Genomic DNA, 20,246 nt, shown 5'->3' on the forward strand with positions numbered 1-20,246 from the left:
AGAAGAACGGGGTCACAGCGATCCTGCATCCAACACCCCCAGAGCGTCCTTATCATGTTGGGGGACAATATGGAGCCGGGGGTGACACGCGGGGTTGGGGGCTGCCCGCTGCAAAACAGGGTGAGGGCAGCGCTGAGGGCCTGTCGGGCAGGAGCTGAATTAGACTGGGCTGTTCTCAGACCTGGTCACGAAGTGGGGTTCGCAGTGACAGGCGATGCCCAATGTGGGGGCACGCGTATGTGGTCGGGACAGCGGAGCCCGGACGCAGGCGGGGTGCTGCTGGCCGACCCGTGGGATGTGGAGTGATATCTGGGACATGTTTTCCCATTTGACTTGACCATCTTCTCCCAATTTCATGCTTCCTTTAACCCAAGGCTTTTCACGTTTCATATTTCCACGTGTTGTCGCGTGTGTGACCCATGGAACAGACTGTCAAACCTCAGAGGGACAGCAGAGAGGGTGGGCAGGAAGAGATCAACCAATAAACGTGTACGCGTATACGCACCACCTGTGGGCACAGACAATGGGGTGGGGAAGGCCTGGGGCGGGGGCGGGCAGCCTGGGAGAGGTGGGGTGGGGGGGAAAGGGGACAGTGTGATACTTACAACAATAAAGATTAAAAAAAATTCAATCACAGTTGACCTTCGCTCAACAACAGAAAAGAAAGCGTCAGGAAAGTATTGGTCTTGTTTGGATCAGGGTGGGCAGGACACGGGGTCAGGAGCCCAGCCCGCCTGGGACAGTCCACCGCCATCAGTGCGAGGGACCATCAGTGCGAGGGCTGATCTGGGAGCCGCGGCAAGGCCAGCTGCACTCCCAGAGGTGCGGGCCCAGCTGATCTACAAGCCCCTCCTTGGAAGCCAACGAAGGACCCATCACACTTCCCGCCCCGAGAAGCAGCTTTGCACTTGCAGGGGTGCCGGTCCCTCTCCGCCTCTCCCCTCAGGGCGCCAGATGTTGCCGTCTCTGCCTCACCTGCTCCAAAGCCCGGCCGCCCCCCCATGCAGAGCAGGGCCCCACGTTGGCAGAGGGAGCGCGTCTGTTTATGCCTCAAGCCGTCCATTTCCTTAAACCCGGTTTCCAGCCAAGAGTTTATCTGGGTAACCGGTGACTCACTCCTCACTCCCGGCGGCTGCACTCACAAGGCCCTCCGCCCCCCAGGCTGCCTTATTCAAAGTGACTGGGGCATCAGTAGGGTCTCAGCGTGTCTTGCAGGGCAGGCCTCACTCTGTCCCTAGACGCACTCCCAAATGCTCGTCCTCCGGTTCCTTCCCGAGTTAGATGTTTACTTAAAAAGTGAATGTAATGCGTTTATGTCTATTACACGCAGGGCAATGCACAGACTGGGAGGACACCGCTGGGAGAGCTTGGACAGATAGAGAGAGCCGTGAAGCTGTCCCCCTAATGAAGGTGCGGGTGCTTTCATCACTCCCGAAGTCCCCTCTCGCCTTCTTCCGTCAGTCTCGGCTGCTCACGGCTGTGATCTGGAATGCCATAGATTTGTTTTCCCGGTACTTAAACTCCACGTGCAGGGAGTGAGTTAGTGACTACTCTTGTGTGTCTGCCTCCTTTCCCTCAACACGTTTCTAAAATTCATCCACCTCTCACTTGACGGAGATGTGTTTTTATTTCCCTTGGATCAATACCTGGGAGTGGAAGTGTTGGGTCTTAGAAAAAAACGTGCAGAAGAATTTTTCAGAGGGTTCTTCCCGTCTCCATGAGGGAACTTAGCCAAAGGGATGCGGGCGGAGCTGGGGCCAGGGAGTGAGTGCGCGAGCGCCTGTCCTTTGGCACCACCCGTGTCCCTTAATCAACGGTCTCTCTCAACAAGGACGCTTCTCTAGACCTGGACTCCGACCTCACCAGCCAATGGCTTCCTCTCAGCCCAGGGACATTCTCCGTGACGCGCACTGGGACCAAGTGCGTCTCATTCATGGATTCCAAGTGGGAACACACACCACGGCCCAGCCCCGAGGGCGCAGGCTACGCGCCTGCCCTTCCGCACGCCTGCTGCCCGGCTGAGTGTCCCACGCACCGCGCTCAGAAGCAGGATCAGATTTGGGAGCATCTGCCGCGGCCTGGAGCCCGCCTTCCCCTGCACTGGGCTTCCAGCTCACTAGAGCTCCCGGCGCAATCCTGCCACACGTGGCGGTGTCACCGAACAGACACCCGCCGGGCCGTCGGGAGTAGCATCCATCTCAGTGGAAAACGTTTCGGCTTTCTTGGCATCGACACCAGAAGAATTTAATTAACCCCCCAAAACGTCAGAGATAAAGGCTCATGCCTGTGAGCAGGGAGACACGGGAGAGTGGGGGTGCGAGGGGAGGAGTGACTGTGGGTACCTGCCTAACCTCCCGCGCCTCCGCTGACACCTCCCCCACCTGCCGTGAAACCTCTGCTCGCTGGGTGGCCCCTAGGGAGACGAGGAGGTGGCGGTGGCCACGGCTGCTGTCACAGCCCCTGGCTCCCCTGTAAGGTGAGGTCAGCTTCCTGCCGGCCCTCAGCTCCTGCCCAGCTGCGCTCGCCGTTCCAGGAGGTGGGTCTGGGAGACCGGGGCCAGTGAGTGCCGTGGGCAGGGACACGGCGTTGGCCCCGTGCTGCTGTGATGTGAGGAAGCAGCTGTGAGCTGATGTGTGCGGGGCGCCTGTGAATTCACAGGCTTCTGCAGCTGCTGGGAGAATCACCACTGCAGAGCCCTGGGTTGCAGGAAGGACACGGAACCGGGCTGTCGGGGGGCAAAGTCCAGCAGAAAGCCGAACAGATGGGGGCCCGGGCTCCAGGCGCGTCTCTGGTGGGAGCACAGATTTGGAAGAGAGCAGCACAGAGAGCAGAAGGGGCTCCGGGGGTCACAGGAGCACCTACAGGGACAGGAGGGCCATGGACAGGGGACACTAGTGTTTAGGGGCCAAACAACGAGGAGGGGCCAGAAAGATGGGGTCCAGGAAGGGTCTCCGCACACAGAAAGGAGGTTTGCCCGCAGGCCTTTGCCTGGGGTGGTCTTCCTACCTGTTCCAGACCTTAAGTTTCGATTGTTCTGGAAAACATTCTCCCCCCCCCCCCCCCACCTCTGCTCTCCGGCACCTACGTGTAATCGTCGCACTGTGGCATAAGCCACTCTCTAACTGCTCCACGTCCACGCTCGTCTGGGACCCTTTGGAGGGAGGGCCGTGATGTATCACTCCCATTTGCATCCACACTGCTTGGCACACAGTGGGCGCTGAAAGGCGAGGGAGGAACTGGAAGCAAAGAGAGTTTTAAAAATCAAAGAAGAACTTTCACCTGATGACGGCGCCGTCAGTGGTTGACCAGAGCAACCATCCCTAGTGGGGACGCTATGGACTTGGGACCACTCGATCACTGGTAACTTTAGCGAGAGCCGCTTCGGTGACTGGGGGGTGGGGGCGGGAAGAAATCTGACTCTGATGGGCCGACAGGCGAGTTAGAAACAAGAGGCCACGAGTCGAGACGGTTTCCCAGCACCTGAGCTGTGAGAGGAAGAAGATGCCTCGTGCTTACGGCGCCACCAGAAGGACTCGGGAACCTTGACGTTCTGAAGGAGGACCTGCTGATGGCCCCGAAGTGATGGCGGACATTGGGGAGCTCAGCTGGGCTGGGCACATGCAGAGAACACTGCCTGCAGAGGATCTAGAAGGTTCTATAGTTTGAGACGAAATGGGGTAACGTCGATAGAGAGGGAAGACGAGCAAAGTGCTTTAAGGAGGTCTGGCCACGACGTGTGAAAAGGCACGGTCTGGACGGGTTAGCTGAGCACCATGCAGGTCAGAGCGGACAGGGGTGTGAGGATGGGGAGAAGGGGTGGTGAGGGCTGCGGACAGCGTCTCCAACAGGCCCAGGGCCGTGACCCAGGTTCTCTGTGCAGGCGGGGGGCAGTCACAGCTCCTCGGACACATGGCTGGGGCCCCTGGGACCATGGCACACACTAGCACAGGCGACGGCTCTGAGGGCACATGGCCGGGGCGCCTGGGACCATGGCACACACTAGCACAGGCGACGGCTCTGAGGGCTAACATACTTGCGTCCCAGCATCTCCACGGCATAGACGAGAGGGGAGAGTTGGAAACGAGGAGGATGGCCAGGTCGCTATGGGCAACCAGACAGCATCCGGTTTCTGAGGAGGAGGACAGGAGAGGGATCCCGTGTGGACAGCGAGCTGCGTGGGTACCTGCGGCGCTGCCCGCTAGCCCGCAGCTGAGGCCCTCTCGGCCCCGTCTTCCTAAGATGCCAGCATCTTGGTAAAACTGTTCAATAGCAGCCACGGTCCACGTAATGTGAGAGCCAGTAACAACAACACCTCATTACGGTCTGTTTGATTTTTCTGTCTTTTCTTTTGGTAAAACAGATCCCCTTTTTAAATTTCAAATAGTGGACATTTAATTTTTTCTCAGATCTTAGATGAGGACAAATTGGCATAGAGCTGAATAGGATTAGAGTTTGTGTTGACTCTTTACATGATCAAAATGACTCTTTTGACTCCTTGACTTACCAGAAAATTATTATCTTTTTACCTAATGCTCCTTTTAGTCAAGTGGGCAGATGGGCTCAGGCAGAAATATAACAAATACATATCTTTCCAGGGAGAATCTCAGGGCATAGCTCAGAATTACCAAGAGAGGTTTTGCCTTTCTCCATAAAATCGGGATTAGGAGCAAAGCTGGCTGGCTGGCAGTAAGCGTGGCTGATTTGACAGAGTTCTTCGGAGGGAGGGTAGCGGATGAGTTCGAGGACGGGATTGGAATTCACATTTTATCTGACACGCCACAGCAATGGTTTCCTTATAGATCCTCAATCCCCACCCAGAACAAGAAAAAAAATCCCATTTTTCTCTTTTTCCAGCTTAAAAGTAACAGCAGGATTAATGTGGGTGAGTTATGCGTAAGAAGAAAAGCACTCTGTACAAGTTCTAAGTACAGAATTAATATGAATAAGGTGCGTTTTGATTAAAGTAGTATATCCGATGAAGTGCAAGGAATTACGCCTCCCCACTTACCTTTGTGAAGATGACAACAGAAATAATGCCATTTGCACTCGTCAATTAGATTTCAATGTCATGAGCGAGGAGGAATGAGGAATCATCGTTTTGAAAAGCATGATGGGATGCTGGCAGAACAGGGCCAATGCCGCATGGTTTACAGCGTGTCAACGAGGCAGCTGCAGGTTCCAGCGTCAGCAGCTGCCCAGGTCCCCGAGCAGACGAACCCACTCGGGAAGTGGCAAGTCACATTGTGCAACCTGTGCTCCTGTGTCCAGGCCCGTGCAGGCATTGCTAATGGACCCCACACTCTGCCAGTTCAGGCCCCTGCAGGCATTGCTAAGGGACCCCACACTCTGCTAGTGCAGGCCCGTGCAGGCATTGCTAATGGACCCCACACTCTGCCAGTCCACACACACACACCCCTGCACCTGGGCCCAGGGGGGCCTGGATTCACTGTCAGGAACGTGCACCAAAGGGGCCTGTCACCCAGGGCCACAGGCCTGTCAGCCACACAGGGAAGCCAGGAGCACAGACCTATCACCGACCATCTACCTGTGCCTCCTCCAGAGCTGAGAAACGAACCACTAACCTAATCACACAGACGCCACCTTTAAACACGTTAAACATGTGATCATGCCAAAAATGACACTGAACTATTCCGATGGAGGCTCGGCTTACAAACAAAGTCTGCGTTGAGATCCCAGGGACAGAACATCCAGTTCCAACCCTGCCACCGACACGAGTGTCTCCATCACCTCCACCTTCTGCTGCACACGCGAACACGCGGGCTTGGACACGAGGGTGCCAGTCCTTCTGAGACCAATGGCACAGAGCACCCCCTGCCCCCACGCATCCACTGAACGCCAGACCACGCCTTCACAGACGGCCCTGACCCATCCACAGCACCACGGCGGAAACAGTGTACGTGAGAGACCCCCCGAGCGGGCGTGACGCTACTTAGGAGTGTTTCTTGGTGATGAACAGCCTCTGGGTGTGGACGGCCACGGATAAGGCAAGAACAGGCCCGTCCACGTCTGCGCCTCAGTGTGTGATCCTGCGATGAGTGACACCACCGGGCTGCGTGGGTGCAGTCTCGCCAATTACCATATTATAAAGATTCACGTCCCGCAGCCTCTGCGTGGCTGCCACGCACGGGGCCCCTCAGCCCCGTTCCCCGAGCCCGCACGGACAATGTGCCTTCTCTCTCCCTTGGGGTGCTCATCGCCCTCCTGGCGGCCGGCCGGTCCTTCTCTAAGAAGCCGCCCCCTGCCGCCTGCGAGGACAGCACGCGGCGCCCTTCCCGGGAGCCAGGGCGGGGAGGTCTCTCTCTCCTCGGCGTCCCCGGCCCTGCCTCCCGGGCGGACCTGCGGGCGGTTATTTCTCATTCTTTTTCATGGGACCTGTTTCAAGTTAAGGCCCATTTGAATTATTAAATGCTTCCTTAAAGAATCTTTTTATACTTGCTTCTCTTTTCCCCCCCGAAAGTTCATTATTGATGTGGTGACAAGCTGAAAAGACGAGGACTGATCATTTCTCCCTCCCCTCGCTGGGCTTTGAGGGTGGTTGTCTATTCAGGGGGACACAAAGGGAACAGGGAGGCGGAAGCCGCATGCGGTTTCAGACCAGACCTGCTAAAATCTCCACATTATGCAGGATGTAAACACGGGGTAGTTTCTCGGAAAATAGCAGTGAGGGAGGACCTGGGGCCACAGCCTTTGGAGCCGAGGTCTGACCACACGGCAGAGGCAGCTACAGAGACACTGATGTGATTTTAATTTTAAAAACTTCCTCACGGCCTCCCTGGCCCCAGTGATCTGATTATCTTGCAAACAGAGAGGGGAGGGGATTCTTGCCAGAGCTCACGAAGAATAAAGAGACCTCCAGGGGGAGACGGCAGCCATCGCCACAGTCAGCGCAGATTAGGAGGCATCACACACACACACACACACACACACACACACTCACTCACTCACACACACTCACACATGCACGCACACACACACACACTCACACGTGCACACACACACACTCACACGCACACACTCCTGGCTTTCTCTTTTATAGGACTTTGTTGTATTGGTTTTATAAAATATAAGCTGGGGCCTGGATGGTTGCTCAGTGGTTAGAGCGCCAGCGACCGGCTCATTTCCCGGTCAAAGGCACGTACCTGGGTTACAGGTTTCCCAATCCATGTGTCTGTCTCTCTCCCCCTCTTCCCTCCCTTCCACTCTCTTTCTAGAAATTAGTGAAAACAATACCCTTGGGTGAGGATTAACAACAAAAAAAGCACGTCTGGGAGCCGTGGCGTCGCTGAAACCAGGCCTCTTCGGCACGATTCTCCTGTGGAAACCACACCCCATGGGGCACTGGGTTTTCTGTGCCCAAGACGGTGCCAGGGGACCACGACCTGAGGGGGCAGTGAGCGGGCCCAGGCCTGGGGCCGCCGGGAGAGGCGGGCACCTACCTTTCCCACGAGTTCAGCGATGCGCGGGACCGGCTTCCCCTTCTGGTGGCGCGGGGTGGCGGGGCTCTGCCCGTCCCAGTCGCCCAGCTCCTCGATGGCCCGCAGGTAGAGCAGGGCGCGCAGGCCCGTGCAGTAATCCTCGATCACCGTGAAGTCCTGGTTCTGGACGGCGCTGCACACCTGGGGGGACCACGGGCGCGTCAGCCCCGAGCTCGCCCGCCCCGCTCTCACCTCCCGCACCAGGTTCCCCTGTGCGCCCGGCAGGCTCCAGGCTGGCGGCCGGGTCCCGCCCGCAGATGGGCATGGGAGGGGCAGCCACCGCACCAGAGCTTGCATGACCGAGGAAGATCAGCCAACGTGACACACCAGACTGCACGCCTGGGGTCTGTGCCGTGTGCTGGGCGCAGGGACACCAGGGGGGCTGCTCCAAATGAGACCCAACGGGCGGAATTTCCAAGGAGGCACATTGGCACAACAGGGGGAAGGACCTTGGCCCTGGCTGTATGCTTGGTGGTCAGAGTGTCCACCCAGCACCCAGGGGCCTGATGATGTTCAGGGAGAAGATACAAAAGCCACGGTTCTCTTCCTGCACAGGCAGGGCGCCCGGGGGTGGGATGCGGGAGCTCAGCCAAGCGGCGCTGACGTGACCGCTCGGGACGAGGCTTGGTGCCTCCCAACTGCGGATGAGCCCGGGGGTCCCAGGCGGGAAGAAGGGAGGTATCCACCCACTCCGTGCGCTCTTTTTAAACATATATCTATTTTCATTCATTTTAGCGAGGAAGGGAGAGGGAGAGAGAGAACATCAGTGATGGGAATCATCATCCATCAGCGGCCTCCTGCACGCCCCCCACTGGGGATCGAGGCCACAACCCGGGCCTGTGCCCTGACTGGGAATCGGACTGTGACCCCTTGGATCATAGGTTGATGCTCAACCACTGAGCCACGCCGGCCGGGCTCAATAGGCAATTTTAAAACATCATCTCTTCAAAAGAGTCTTTATTTCTCAAAAGCAACCCATGCGTCCATCTGTTCTCTCATCCGCAGACCCTCCTTTCTGAGCCAGGCCTCTGGGTCACCCCCTCCTTCCCTCAGACAAGCCGCCTGCACAGCCCGGGGACCTGTCTGTTTCCACAGCCGCCGGAGGGAGCCTCCTCGGAGAGCTGGTGGGGGCCGGGGGAGAGGGGCCAGGGAGGGCTGCCGGCCGCCCGCAGGTGGGCCCAGGGCTCGCTCACAGGCGAGAACTTGCCCAGCTCCTCACTGTGCGTCTCCATGTGGAACCGCGCGGAGCCGGATAAAACGCCGGCTCCTACGCTGTAAGCAATGAGCTCATCGCACCGGCCGCACAGGAGCCGGGAAGCCGGCCGAGAAGGGATCCTTTCCCTCGCTCGGCCTGCGAGGACTCACACCCGAGTATCCCGCCCCGTCCCCACCCGAGTGTCCCGCCCCGTCCCCACCAATCTACGGGCCACGGGCTTCGAATAGACGATGACTTAGCTTAGACTGTGAGTGTGAGTTAAAGAAAAGCTAAGTCCGGTCGATGCAGGTACGTGGATTTCCCGTGCTTTTCCTTTCCAGTCTTGTCTGTGAAATGTCCGCTGTAAATGAAGCGACGGCTTCTGTGCCGACCCTGGTCCGCGGGAAACGACCTCATCATGTCAGCTCTACCGTGCACTGCAGCGGCCATGCTTTCTAAACGCTCTCCCGACTGCTCGTGTTCACTGCCAGTGTTTCGGAGGCATCAGGCCTGTGAATGTGCACCGCCGTCCTCAGCTCCCCTCTGCAGGACCGGGCGGCGCGAGGCCCGGTGGGTCCGGCCACGCGAGCTCCCAGCGGGGAGTGTGCAGCGGCGTCACTGTGGGGTCACGGGACTTTGCTCTCCCCGCCTACACGCGACGGCGCCCGGCGCCCGGTGGCCTGAGGATGGAGTTAATGTCCCGGCTGCGCTGACTGACTGGGGGAGACGATAATGAGATACGGCTCCTGCCCTTAGAGCACGGCAGCCGAAACCCCACCGTGCTCCCCACCAGGAAGCGCACTAAGTATGCTAACAGCTGACGGTCTGCCGCTGTGGGTGGGGGCCCGCTACCGGGAGCAGGTCTGACACATTCTCATCTGAGATTACCTTCCTTTGTCTTACAAACACAGTGTAATTGATTTGGGGATAATGAAGGCTTCTGTTTGCACGCCCCAAATTTTAACTCCGTGACGAGTTTAGGTGCTCGGTCAGATCTGCCAGATTCAGCCAATGAGGCCAAGGGCAGCTGCTGTCTCTCTCTCCTGACTTTGTGGGCGGGGTCAGTGAACAGGGGGTGGGTGGGAGGTGCCTCACTGGGACCCCGCGTGCTTCAAGCTCCGGGAATGGGGTCTGAAAGCTTCGAAGGATCCAGGAGCCACAAAATCATTAAATGGATGGGAGACCCGGCCACTAAACGCAACAGAAAGGCACTATTTCCTGAATGTCTGAAGAAGACCAGTTAGGGAAACAAATGGATGAGCATGTTTTTAAAGGCTAATACATTCAGGATTGCTTTGCCTTAGGAGGGAAATGTTTAGGAGACTTTTACTTACCTTATTTAAACACATACAAACCCAGCTTGCAGACTCGGTCCCTGGTAGGGGGCATGCAGGAGGCAGCCCATCAGTGATTCTCTCTCATCACTGATCTCTCTCTCTCTCTCTCTCTCTCTCTCTCTCTCCCTCTCCCTCTCCCTCTCCCTCTCCCTCCCTCTCCCTTCCTCTCTGAAATCAATAAAAATATATTTTAAAAAAATAATGACCACAGAATTTCTTAGCGAAAGGCCAGTGTGTCAGTGGCCGGCCGTGGAGGAGCCAGTCATTCCATAATTGCGAACCAATGCTCCCCTGGCAACGCAGCACCTGCGCGCCACTGACCCGCCTGGCCTCGCCGGGCTGCTGAGAAGTGAGCTTGCTTTCCTATCTGGGGGGCTTTTGCTTTTTCCCAGAATGCATTTTTCTTTCAAATGGAATGCTTCTCTAATTGTCCCCATTTTTAATTTCCTACAGTGAGATGACTTTTAACTTGTAATTAGAATCTGTAACAACTCACGTCTTTGTCTCCAAACCTGAACTATAACTCTGATGCCACGAAACACACACGCGCGCGCACACACACACACACACACACACACGATGCAAAGAAACAGCACGACCAACGTGAGGACTGGGTTTCCTCAGAAGAAGGTCACCTTGGAGGGCCCAGGTTGCTGTGACTCAGTTGTGGGGTGACAACGGAGCATGAGGCCGTCACCCCACAACTAGGCTTGTGCCCACACAGGAGTGAGCACCGGTCACAAGGCTCTAAGCCAGTGATGGCGAACCCTTTGGGCTCGGCGTGTCAGCATTTTGAAAAACCCTAACTTAACTCTGGTGCCGTGTCACCTATAGAAATTTTTTGATATTTGCAACCATAGTAAAACAAAGACTTATATTTTTGACATTTGTTTTATATATTTAAATGCCATTTAATAAAGAAAAATCAACCAAAAAAAAATGAGTTCAGAGGTGACACATGTGTCATAGGTTCGCCTTCACTGCTCTAAGGGTTGGCTTGCCGTCATTGCAAAAAGAACCCACTGCTCCGAAGCAGAAAGACGCAGCGCATGTCGGAAGAACCGGTCTCAGGCAGCCTGGAGCGATCTGTAGGTCTCGCTGTATGCGTCAGAAGGAGGATCGAAGGACCGTAAGCGCAAGGTGGAGAGAGAGGCCCTCCGAAAACACGAGTGGCCACACCCCAGAACTCCATTATCACCATCAGCTAAGAACTCAGCATCGTTTCAAAACTGTAATTGGGAAGACGGACCAGGAACCGGGACAGCTCATCGCCAGCAGAACTGTGGGCACGAACCTGAGTGTCGCGATTGGAAACGCTCAGGGAGGTAGGCACGCAGGAGGAACCAACTGTGAACTACTTTTTTTGGGTCAGAATTTCTTTTTCTTGTAAGAGAAATACTCAGAATGGCACCAACAGCGATTCGGAGCTGAACCTTTGGGGGGAAACTTCAAATACACGAGGCCCATGGGAACACTGAAGGATGTGGGAAGGGGCGGTCGTAGGTGATACCTGCAGGACAGAGGCTCCGCTGTGGAGGAACTGAAGGCCGCTCTCGGCGGAGTCGATCCCACCCGTGGCCAAAATGGGAAATCCGGGCAGAGCGCGCGCGATGGAGGTCACGGCTCTCAGGGCGATGGGCCTGATGGCCGTGCCTGCAGGAGAGAGAGGTCAATGGTTAGCACGCTGACCACTGGCTATGCCGTCCTGTGCTGGACAGAGCCCGAGTTCCTGTCTCTATGTAAGAGCTGTACACACAAAACAGGAGCACATCGCTATGTTCCCGAGCATGTCCGTCTGTAAAGCAGGCGTGTTGATTTTAGGAACGTTGATACTACGATGGCGTGAAGACGTGGGACACAAGTGGGTATAGCAACCTCGCCCGAAATAGATGCACACTGCAACTGGCCTTACTACAGTGATGTGTAGAAGCATATGCATGGCACATTCAGGCACTGGTTTTTTTTAATTTTTATTGATTTCAGAGAGGAAGGGAGAGGGAGAGACAGAAACATCAACGATGACAGAGAATCATAGATTGGCTGCCTCCTGCACGCCCCACACCGGGGATGGAGCCTGCAACCCAGGCCTGTGCCCTGACCGGGAATCCAACTGTGACCTCCTGTTTCATAGGCTGATACTCAACCACTGAGCCACGCTGGCAGGCCAAACATCAATATCAATATATATATATATATATATTTAAATTTGAGAATCTGGTAGAGGTGGCTAAAGGGGGGTGGGACATCTGTAATAGTATCAATAATAAAATAAATAAAAGAATACATAAAAAAAGCTTTGAGAATCCCAAGGTCCATGCAGTAACGGGCAGACACGGTGTTCATGAGAACATGAGAGCCCCAGTTCGCGCGGGAAAGGGAAGCAGAGCTGCACTTGGCATGACTCGGCCTCGATGAGGACAGAAACAGTCAGTGGGCATGAGCGTAGCACACATGCTGATGTTGGGTAGCTGGAGGGTTCATCACTGCGTGTAATTCTGCTCCCCTCCCCGCGCCCTCCCCCCCCCCAAGTGATGTCTGGGACAGCCACTGCCACACAACTGTCGTCAACACAAATCCACAGTCAATGGCTCCAGGTGGCAGGAAAGCAGAAACTGGGTCAAACGCCCACGCGTGCTCGTTGTGTGAACACAGAAAATGCAGTTTAATTTGCTTACATTAATTAAGATATAATGAATGAAGTGGATAACAAATTGGTTAGAAACTGAACTTTGACAGTCTAATTGTTAAGAGTTGTAGCCTCATCATCCAGAAGAAATGTTAGCAAATCAAGAATTTCAAGGATTTGGGAGTTGCGAGTTTGATTTTGATACGATACAGATAAATCAAGTACTAACAATGGTATGCTTTACTAACTCGAGCTTAATGTGGTAATGAACCTACTAGAAAGATACGTACGTGAGACTCAGCTGTTTAAAAATACACCTTTACACAGGGACTAAAGTCCTCTAGAAAAATAGCATAATTCACCCCAAACCGGAGCTCTAAGGGGACCCAGGCTTCTACCCAGAGACATGAAAACGCAAGCGGAGGAAGAGCAGCTGTACGTTGCTGTCCTTGCAGGGTTACTGGAAAAGCTGCAACGTTCTGTGAAAATGTTTTCATGTTTGCCGACTATTTCAAGCCTTTTTCCTGCTGCTGTGAGTGGAAGGCCCGGAGCCTGGGCCATGGAGGGCCAGATGCCGGGATGGGGGCTGCCTGTGCCCGCGTCGGTCATTTCACCCGCAGGACGCTGTGCCGTGGAGGCTGTCACGCCCCAGGAACCTGGTATCAGACGCCCGGGGCCACGCTAAGAGCTCAGGATGCAGAGTCCCGCCCCTTCGGTGTGAGTCTCGGCTCTCTGTCACTCACACGAGTGTGACTGAGCCAGCTCCTTCGTTCCTGAGACACCCTTCTCCCTCCCTGTGGAAAGGGGACATCGCGACAATAACACAGAGCAGCTCGGACAATTAAAGGGCACAGTCTGTGGACAGCCCTTGGCACGGCGCCTGGTCACTCACTCCGCCGGCTGCGGCTGCTCTCAAAGCCGGAGAAAAGGATCGGAAGAGCACCCAGCCGTAGACACGTGTGGGAAGAAACACGTGTCACCCAGGGGCGTTAACCTCCTAGACTTTAAATTTGGGGAACTAGCCATTCCCATGTCATTTAATTCCTAAAAACACAGTTTGCCTGTGACTATAGGGCGGTCTGTGCGGGTAATGCGTGTTTGGGGTGCTACTGCGGGATCTACAGGTCCCGCCCTTTCTCCCAGAGACGCCGCTTTGAGAACTCTGTTCCGTCTGCACAGACACGGAGCGGCGTGTGCAAAGATCTCCGTGACGTGGTGTTTTTTTACGGCAAAACCGTGAGCGCCACCTGCACGATCCCCAACAGTTTTGCCATCAAATAAATCCTAGTTTGTCCGCGTATGACGTCCTCGGGAACCTTTAAACGGGCCTGCCCGTATCTCCGGGATAGATGGTAAAGAACAATCCACGTGATCGGGCCCCACTGTGGCCAGAAGTACGTGTACACTCTCTGTGGGCGCACAAGTGCAGAGAAGGTCGAGTGTTAAACTGTTATCATTGTCTCTGGGGACAGGATGAAGGTGAACTTTCTATCTGATAACTAGATTTCCTAGTGTTTGACTCTTTTAGGTAAAAAAGTGTTGATTCATTTCTGCAATGCCATGCTCTTAACCACAACGCCACACTTCTTCCCTATTTTAAATGCTTGTAAAATTAAGTTAGAGAGAGGAGTTAATCTTTATAACTAATAAATATATGTTGTCCATGTATGATAAAACCAAGAATATTCGTGTTCTAGTATTAATTAGTGGCAAGGAATTATATTAAAGTGATGGTAGCTAGTAATTGCTGTAACTATATGACCCAGAGAGAGAAGGTCCCAGTTCATTATACCTGTATTTATTCATAATTACACGATATAATTATAAATAGCATTCTCTTTCTCTCTAAAGGTGTCCCAGTTTGGTTGATAAATTATAATGACAATGACACCCAGAAGTTATAGGACAAAGGTAATCATGAATGCAGAGTGGAATTTGATTTAGAATAAAACCACAATCTTATGAAAAACGCAGAAATGAACTACAGTGTCCTGGACGCAGAGGCTGGCATGAAGGAATACATGTCTGTAAGCGTGTCACTGGATGGGGAAACACATGGGATTCATATGTGCTAGCTGGAGCTAATTAGTCCCTGTGTACTTTCTGCTTCCCACCTGCAGGTGGCCACCACACACTACACTGATTACTCCACTCATTAGCAGCATTTTCAATACTGTCATCTTCAGATAATCAGCAATTTATTTAAAGAACCAATTTCTGTAGAAATAATTGCCACAGAATGGCCTGGACCTGCGTTTTTATAAACTGTAATAAAAGTGTTAAGATAATCCCTGACATTTGCAAATGCCACGGGCTCACCTTTCCTTTGGACTGTGCCGTGGCGCTGTTTAAAACCATTACCGATGACAGCGCGGTTTAACGAAACAGTCCCGCAAGCGCACGCTGCGGGGTGGGCCGCGGGGACGTCGAGCTGGGGAGAAAGGCGTGTGACACGTGTACACGGAGGAGACGGCCCGACGGGCGAGGGTTACTGAAACACGGACACGGCTGCGACTCCCAATTCGGTTCTGTCGCAGCATCGGGCAAGGCGCTACAACATGGGCACCCTCTTTGCCAACCAAGAATGCAGGGTTCTGTGAACTGGTCCATGCCACTGGCTGATGTGTGTGAAGGTGAGATGAATCTATGCTCTATAAGGTGGACTGGTTGCGTTACTTGTTCAGTAACCTCCATGCAAGAGAAAGTGAGGAGGGGCGACTCCTGACCTCATTTAAAAATACTTAAGTATGTTTTTGTTTACAAAATGGTGCAAATGTTCAAAGCAGAGTGATCGAGGAAAACCTGAAAACCTCGTCGTCATTTGCATTTAACACGGACCAGGGCAGCGGTCGCCAACCTTTTGGACCTCACAGACCACTGGTTGGTGACCGCTGGGCCTGAGTTCGCCTGGCCAGTGTGGCTCAGTGGTTGAGGGTCAACCCATGAACCAAGAGGTCATTGGTTTGATTCCTGGTCAGGACACATGCTTGGGCTCGATGCTGTTTCTCTCTAACAGACATTTCTTTTTCTCTATCCCTCTCCCTTCCTCTCTTCCTCTCTCTCTCTCTCTCTCTCGCTCTCTCTCTCTCTCTCTCTCTCTCAAAAAAAGAAAAAAGTCAATAAAAAAAATAAAATACCATGGACCAGAGTCCTGACTTTTCAGCTCCCTGTCCCAGGAAGACAGGCAGGTGAATCGCCGGGGATAAAACTCTCTGCGACCTTCATCATGTTTAAGCCGAGAGCTGACGCTGTGCTAGGGTAAGACACGACCTTCACACATTTTATACACACAACATGCTCACCCTTTTCTATGTCCTCGCAATGAGCAACCAGTCACTCACATTTACAACCACGTTTCAACAGCACAAGAAAGCACCAAGTAGGACCGCACCCTGAAGGACATGCAGCATCGCCCCACTGGGAACTACGGAGGACTCCCGAGGAGAGAAACCTAAGGGGCTCAAGGCGAAGCAGAGCGACCACATTCCGGCGGGAAGAGTCGGGACTGTTCGGTGTTACACCCTCCTGCAGATTCGCCGGAACCCACGTCAGATCCCAGGAAACCGCCTTTGAAGAACCCGAGGAGCCTGATTTGAAAGGTCACATGGAAGACAAACGGCCCCGAACAACCCCAATGCCCCGAGGAAGGACGCGGGACTGGCTGTCCGTCTGAGCGCCAGGCCGCAGTGTGGGACACAGGACAGGGCGGCTCCCAGGCGCTCCTCACACGACAGGGCGGTGGGCTGGTGACCAAGTCACAGGTCAGGCGCGTGGGGAAGAGAAGTCACCGGAACAACAGTGCTGGTCAGAAGGGAAAACCACCACCTTGACTGCTGGGTCACCTCACGAAAAGATTTTAGACATTTAAGGTGGATGGGAGATCTCCACGCAAAACCCGAAACTATCAAGTGCCCAGAAAAACACAGACCGAAACAGGAGCACGTCCTTGTCCCCTTGGTTAGGCAAAGAGCTCTCCGCAAGGACAGTAAGAGAAATAAGTACATTAAAAACACTGATGAACTGAATTTAGTCAAAAAATAAAGAAGCTAAAGTACAGAAAAAACATTATATTTACACACATCTATTTGACAAAGAACTCTTATTCAAATGTATTAAGCACTCCTTTAAAGCAATGATTAAAGATGAATAACTCAATTAAAATGGGCAAACGTTGCACAGACATTTCAAGAAAGAAGAGACATACAAACGGGCAGTTGGTACACGAAGAATGTTCTACCACAGGACACAGCCCACCGCGTTAGACAACAGCTAAAAACCAAGAGGCCCCCGACACCGAAGCCTGAGGAGGCTGTGAAGTAGGAATCTCCTACGTTGCGGGCAGGAGCGTACGATGATGAAATCACTTAGGCTAACTGAATATTTCTCTAAAAATTAGACATACACCTATGCCACGACTCAGCAATTTCATTCCCAGACCTTCCTCCAGGAGAAACAAAAATAAGACTGCAGACGTGTTTGTGCAAGAATGTCCACAACGACCTTATTTATAATAACCCCAAGTCAGAAACTACCCACGTCCATGTCCGTCAACGAGAGACTGGATAAACAAATTGTGGTCAATTTATTTTTTTACTGAATATTTTGTTTGTTTTTTAAGTGTAGTTGGTATGCAATCTTATATTGCCTATACCACCAGTTTCAGGTGTACCGTACAGTGACTGACCTTTCATACCTTACAAAGTCATCATCCCACGACTTCTAGTCATAACCTGTCCCCATGTAAACTCATCACAATATTATTGACCATATTCCTCTCTCGCCTTTTTCGCCCTTCCTTCCCCCAAGCTCGCCTCTCCCTGCTGCTAACCACCCGTTCGGTCTCTGAGTGCTCTCTGAGGTTTGTTTGTTTTTTTAGATTCCACATATGAATAAAACCCTATCGTATTCGTCTTTCTCTGAAATAAAAGCACCCAATACGAAAGGAAGACGTGACTGTTACTGTGTTTAGGTGACCTGATACTATATATATAGACAATCCTAAAGAGCCCACCAGAAATTAATAGAAAAAATTCAGTGAAACAGCAGCACACAAAATTAACATGTAGAAATCTGTTCTGTTCCTATACACTAATAACAAACAATCGGAAGAAATGCGGTCAATTAATTAATGAAAACTGTCAGCAGTAAAAGAGACTTGTATACTGATGCCTGCAATGCAGATGGTCATTGAAAAAACTAAGCACCTTTTCCTTTTTCTTAAAAATAGTGGGGTGACGTCGGTTAACAAAACTATGCAGGTTTCTGGTGCAAAGCCCTCCAACACATCATCTGTACACTGTACCGTGTGCTCACCAAAAGGGTGCAGACCCCATTCCCCATGGGGCACAACCCTAGGTTGCAGGTTCGATCCCTGGTCAGGGCCCATACGGAAGGCAACAGATCTATGTTTCTTTCTCTCTCTCTCTCTCTCTCTCTCTCCTCTCTCTCTCTCTCTCAACAAAAACATATCCTCCTGTGAGGATTCAGAAAGAAAAGCAAGCCTCTCCCATCTGGATCCGCCTGCTAGATGCCTTCCGCTGTCAGACCATTGAAAGGCTTTGTTTGTAACATCGGAGAGCACCTTCCCATTTGTGGACAGAAACGAAACCAGCGAGACAGTGGATCTTCTATTTTCAAGGCAGAGGGGACGGAAGTCCGCCAGGAAGGAAACCTGGGGGAGCCGAGGACCCTCAGGGCAGGTCTTCGGTGTGTCCGTCTCTCCCAGGTTTGCAATCTTGAGAAAATTTCTTGGAGGCCATGCGTTTCCAGAGCCACATAGATCATGTACACACACACACACACACACACACACACACACACACACGAGGTGCCACAAACCCACCCCTGACGGATAAGACTTCGGGCACATGGAGTCCAAGAATGACGCAAATATAAAGACAGGGAGTAGGCCCGGCCGGCGTGGCTCAGTGGCTGCACATCGACCTATGAACCCCCTGGGTTCGATGCCCGGTCAGGACACAGGCCCGGGTTGCGGGCTCGATCCCCAGTGTGGGGCGTGCAGGAGGCAGCCGGTCCATGATTCTCTCTCATCACTGATGTTTGCATCTCTCTCCCTCTCTCCCTTCCTCTCCAAAATCTATAAAAATATTATAAAAAAGGACAGACAGGGACTAGGTCTGAGTCACAGCCCGCAGGCTCCGCCGAGCTGAGCGCCACGTGGGCAGACGGCCCTGGCGAGCGCGGCGGCATCGCACTCTGCTGCCTGCTGGACTCAGACCCAGAGCCAAACTTCAAAGCTGTCACCACCTGCTGACGAACGCTGTGAACAGAGCGTGAGGGTCTGTTGTGCACGCTGAGCCCAGTGCTATTTGAGTGTTTCTCTCTCCAGAACCCGAGCGCCGGCACTCCGGTGCTGCTCCCACGGAAGCCGCGTCAGCGTGAACGCATCTTCCCGCTGAACCCTTGAAGGACGCTCGGCTGATGGCGCCTGGCAGGTGCAGGGTGGGCCTGGGGGAAGCAGCCACTCTGGACTGGCCGCTCCCTGTCCCTGATGCCTCTGATGAGACTCCGGGCTCTGGTCAAGAGGGGGTCGTTCCTTTGGGGGTTGGCACGGAAGCTCCGGCTGAGCGGGCTGCGTGCCAGCCTGCACGACTCAACAGCTCCTTGCCCACCGGCCCTGGGCTGACATCTGTGGGCACGAAAGGAGGCGGCCGGTTCGCAGGACGGACTCGGTGGGAAAGGATGTGCAGTCCATGTCGAACGCGCACATCTAAGCCGAAATGTCACGCATATGTTGTTCCTCATGCGTAGCTGCTCATTCCGCTCACTTTGCTGCCGTAACCACTTCATCATCCCGTGCTGGCCCTGTGCATGCTGATTCCGAACAGCGCGGGGCACCGGGCGGCGCAGACGTGCCAAACCCACGCCAGCAGCCTGGCTGGAGCGCGGCGCCCGGGCCCCGCGGAGAGGCGGTTTGGGTAGCCTTTGTCCAAACGGATATACATTGTTTTCTCAACGGGGCTCAAGGGCTCCTTGTAGCTGTGCTGACAGAGGTCCCAGTAGACCACCAGTCTCCCCCATCTTTCCAGGTGTATCTGCCCCGAGTGTCGGTGGGGCCAGCAGTCTCGAGGTGCCCCTTTCCCTAACACTAACGTTTGTTTCACCCTCGGCGACAGAACGAAGGGCGAAACTGGCACGCTCACAGCAGTAAGCGGCTGGAAGCAGGTCTGCCTGCCTTCCCGAGGTCATTTATTTGTGAGCCCGAAATGCCATCACAGGACTCCCACAGGCCTTCTTCCTACCTGCTCAGTGGTTACGGGGCAGCTCCTGAAATCTGCAACTTAAAAGTGGCCAAGAATTAAAAAGTTTCGGGGGGAAATGATGTATGTCCCTGCCCAGCACAGAACGAGCCAGGGAAACATCTGTGACTGCTAGAGAGGGCACGCACGCCAGACACTGTGGGCAAACAGAACGCTGACAAGTTTAACGACTCACAGTGGCCCGTTTATGGGGAATAGAATGTCGCAATCAATAATCACTAGCCCATACAAACAGCCGTGTGGCAACTCCACAAGGCGTGGTGTGCACCAGTGAGATCATTCAGAATTAGAAATCAATAGCGTTTCTAGACA

At 53.6% G+C, this 20,246-nt stretch overlaps 1 protein-coding gene across 1 annotated transcript in view; it reads right to left on the bottom strand.

Moving 5' to 3' along the window:
- Positions 1-20,246, bottom strand: part of DPYD (dihydropyrimidine dehydrogenase) — a 349,138-nt gene that overhangs the window by 14,508 nt on the left and 314,384 nt on the right. The window contains exons 19-20 of the mRNA XM_081111986.1: positions 11,539-11,681; positions 7,458-7,637 (exon numbers count right to left, since the gene is read on the bottom strand). Coding sequence (XP_080968112.1) covers positions 7,458-7,637; positions 11,539-11,681 — 323 coding nt within the window. The remainder of the gene's footprint in view (positions 1-7,457; positions 7,638-11,538; positions 11,682-20,246) is intronic.

Source organism: Myotis nattereri, assembly GCF_964212035.1.
Source record: "Myotis nattereri genome assembly, chromosome: 18".
Classification (NCBI taxonomy): domain Eukaryota; kingdom Metazoa; phylum Chordata; class Mammalia; order Chiroptera; family Vespertilionidae; genus Myotis; species Myotis nattereri.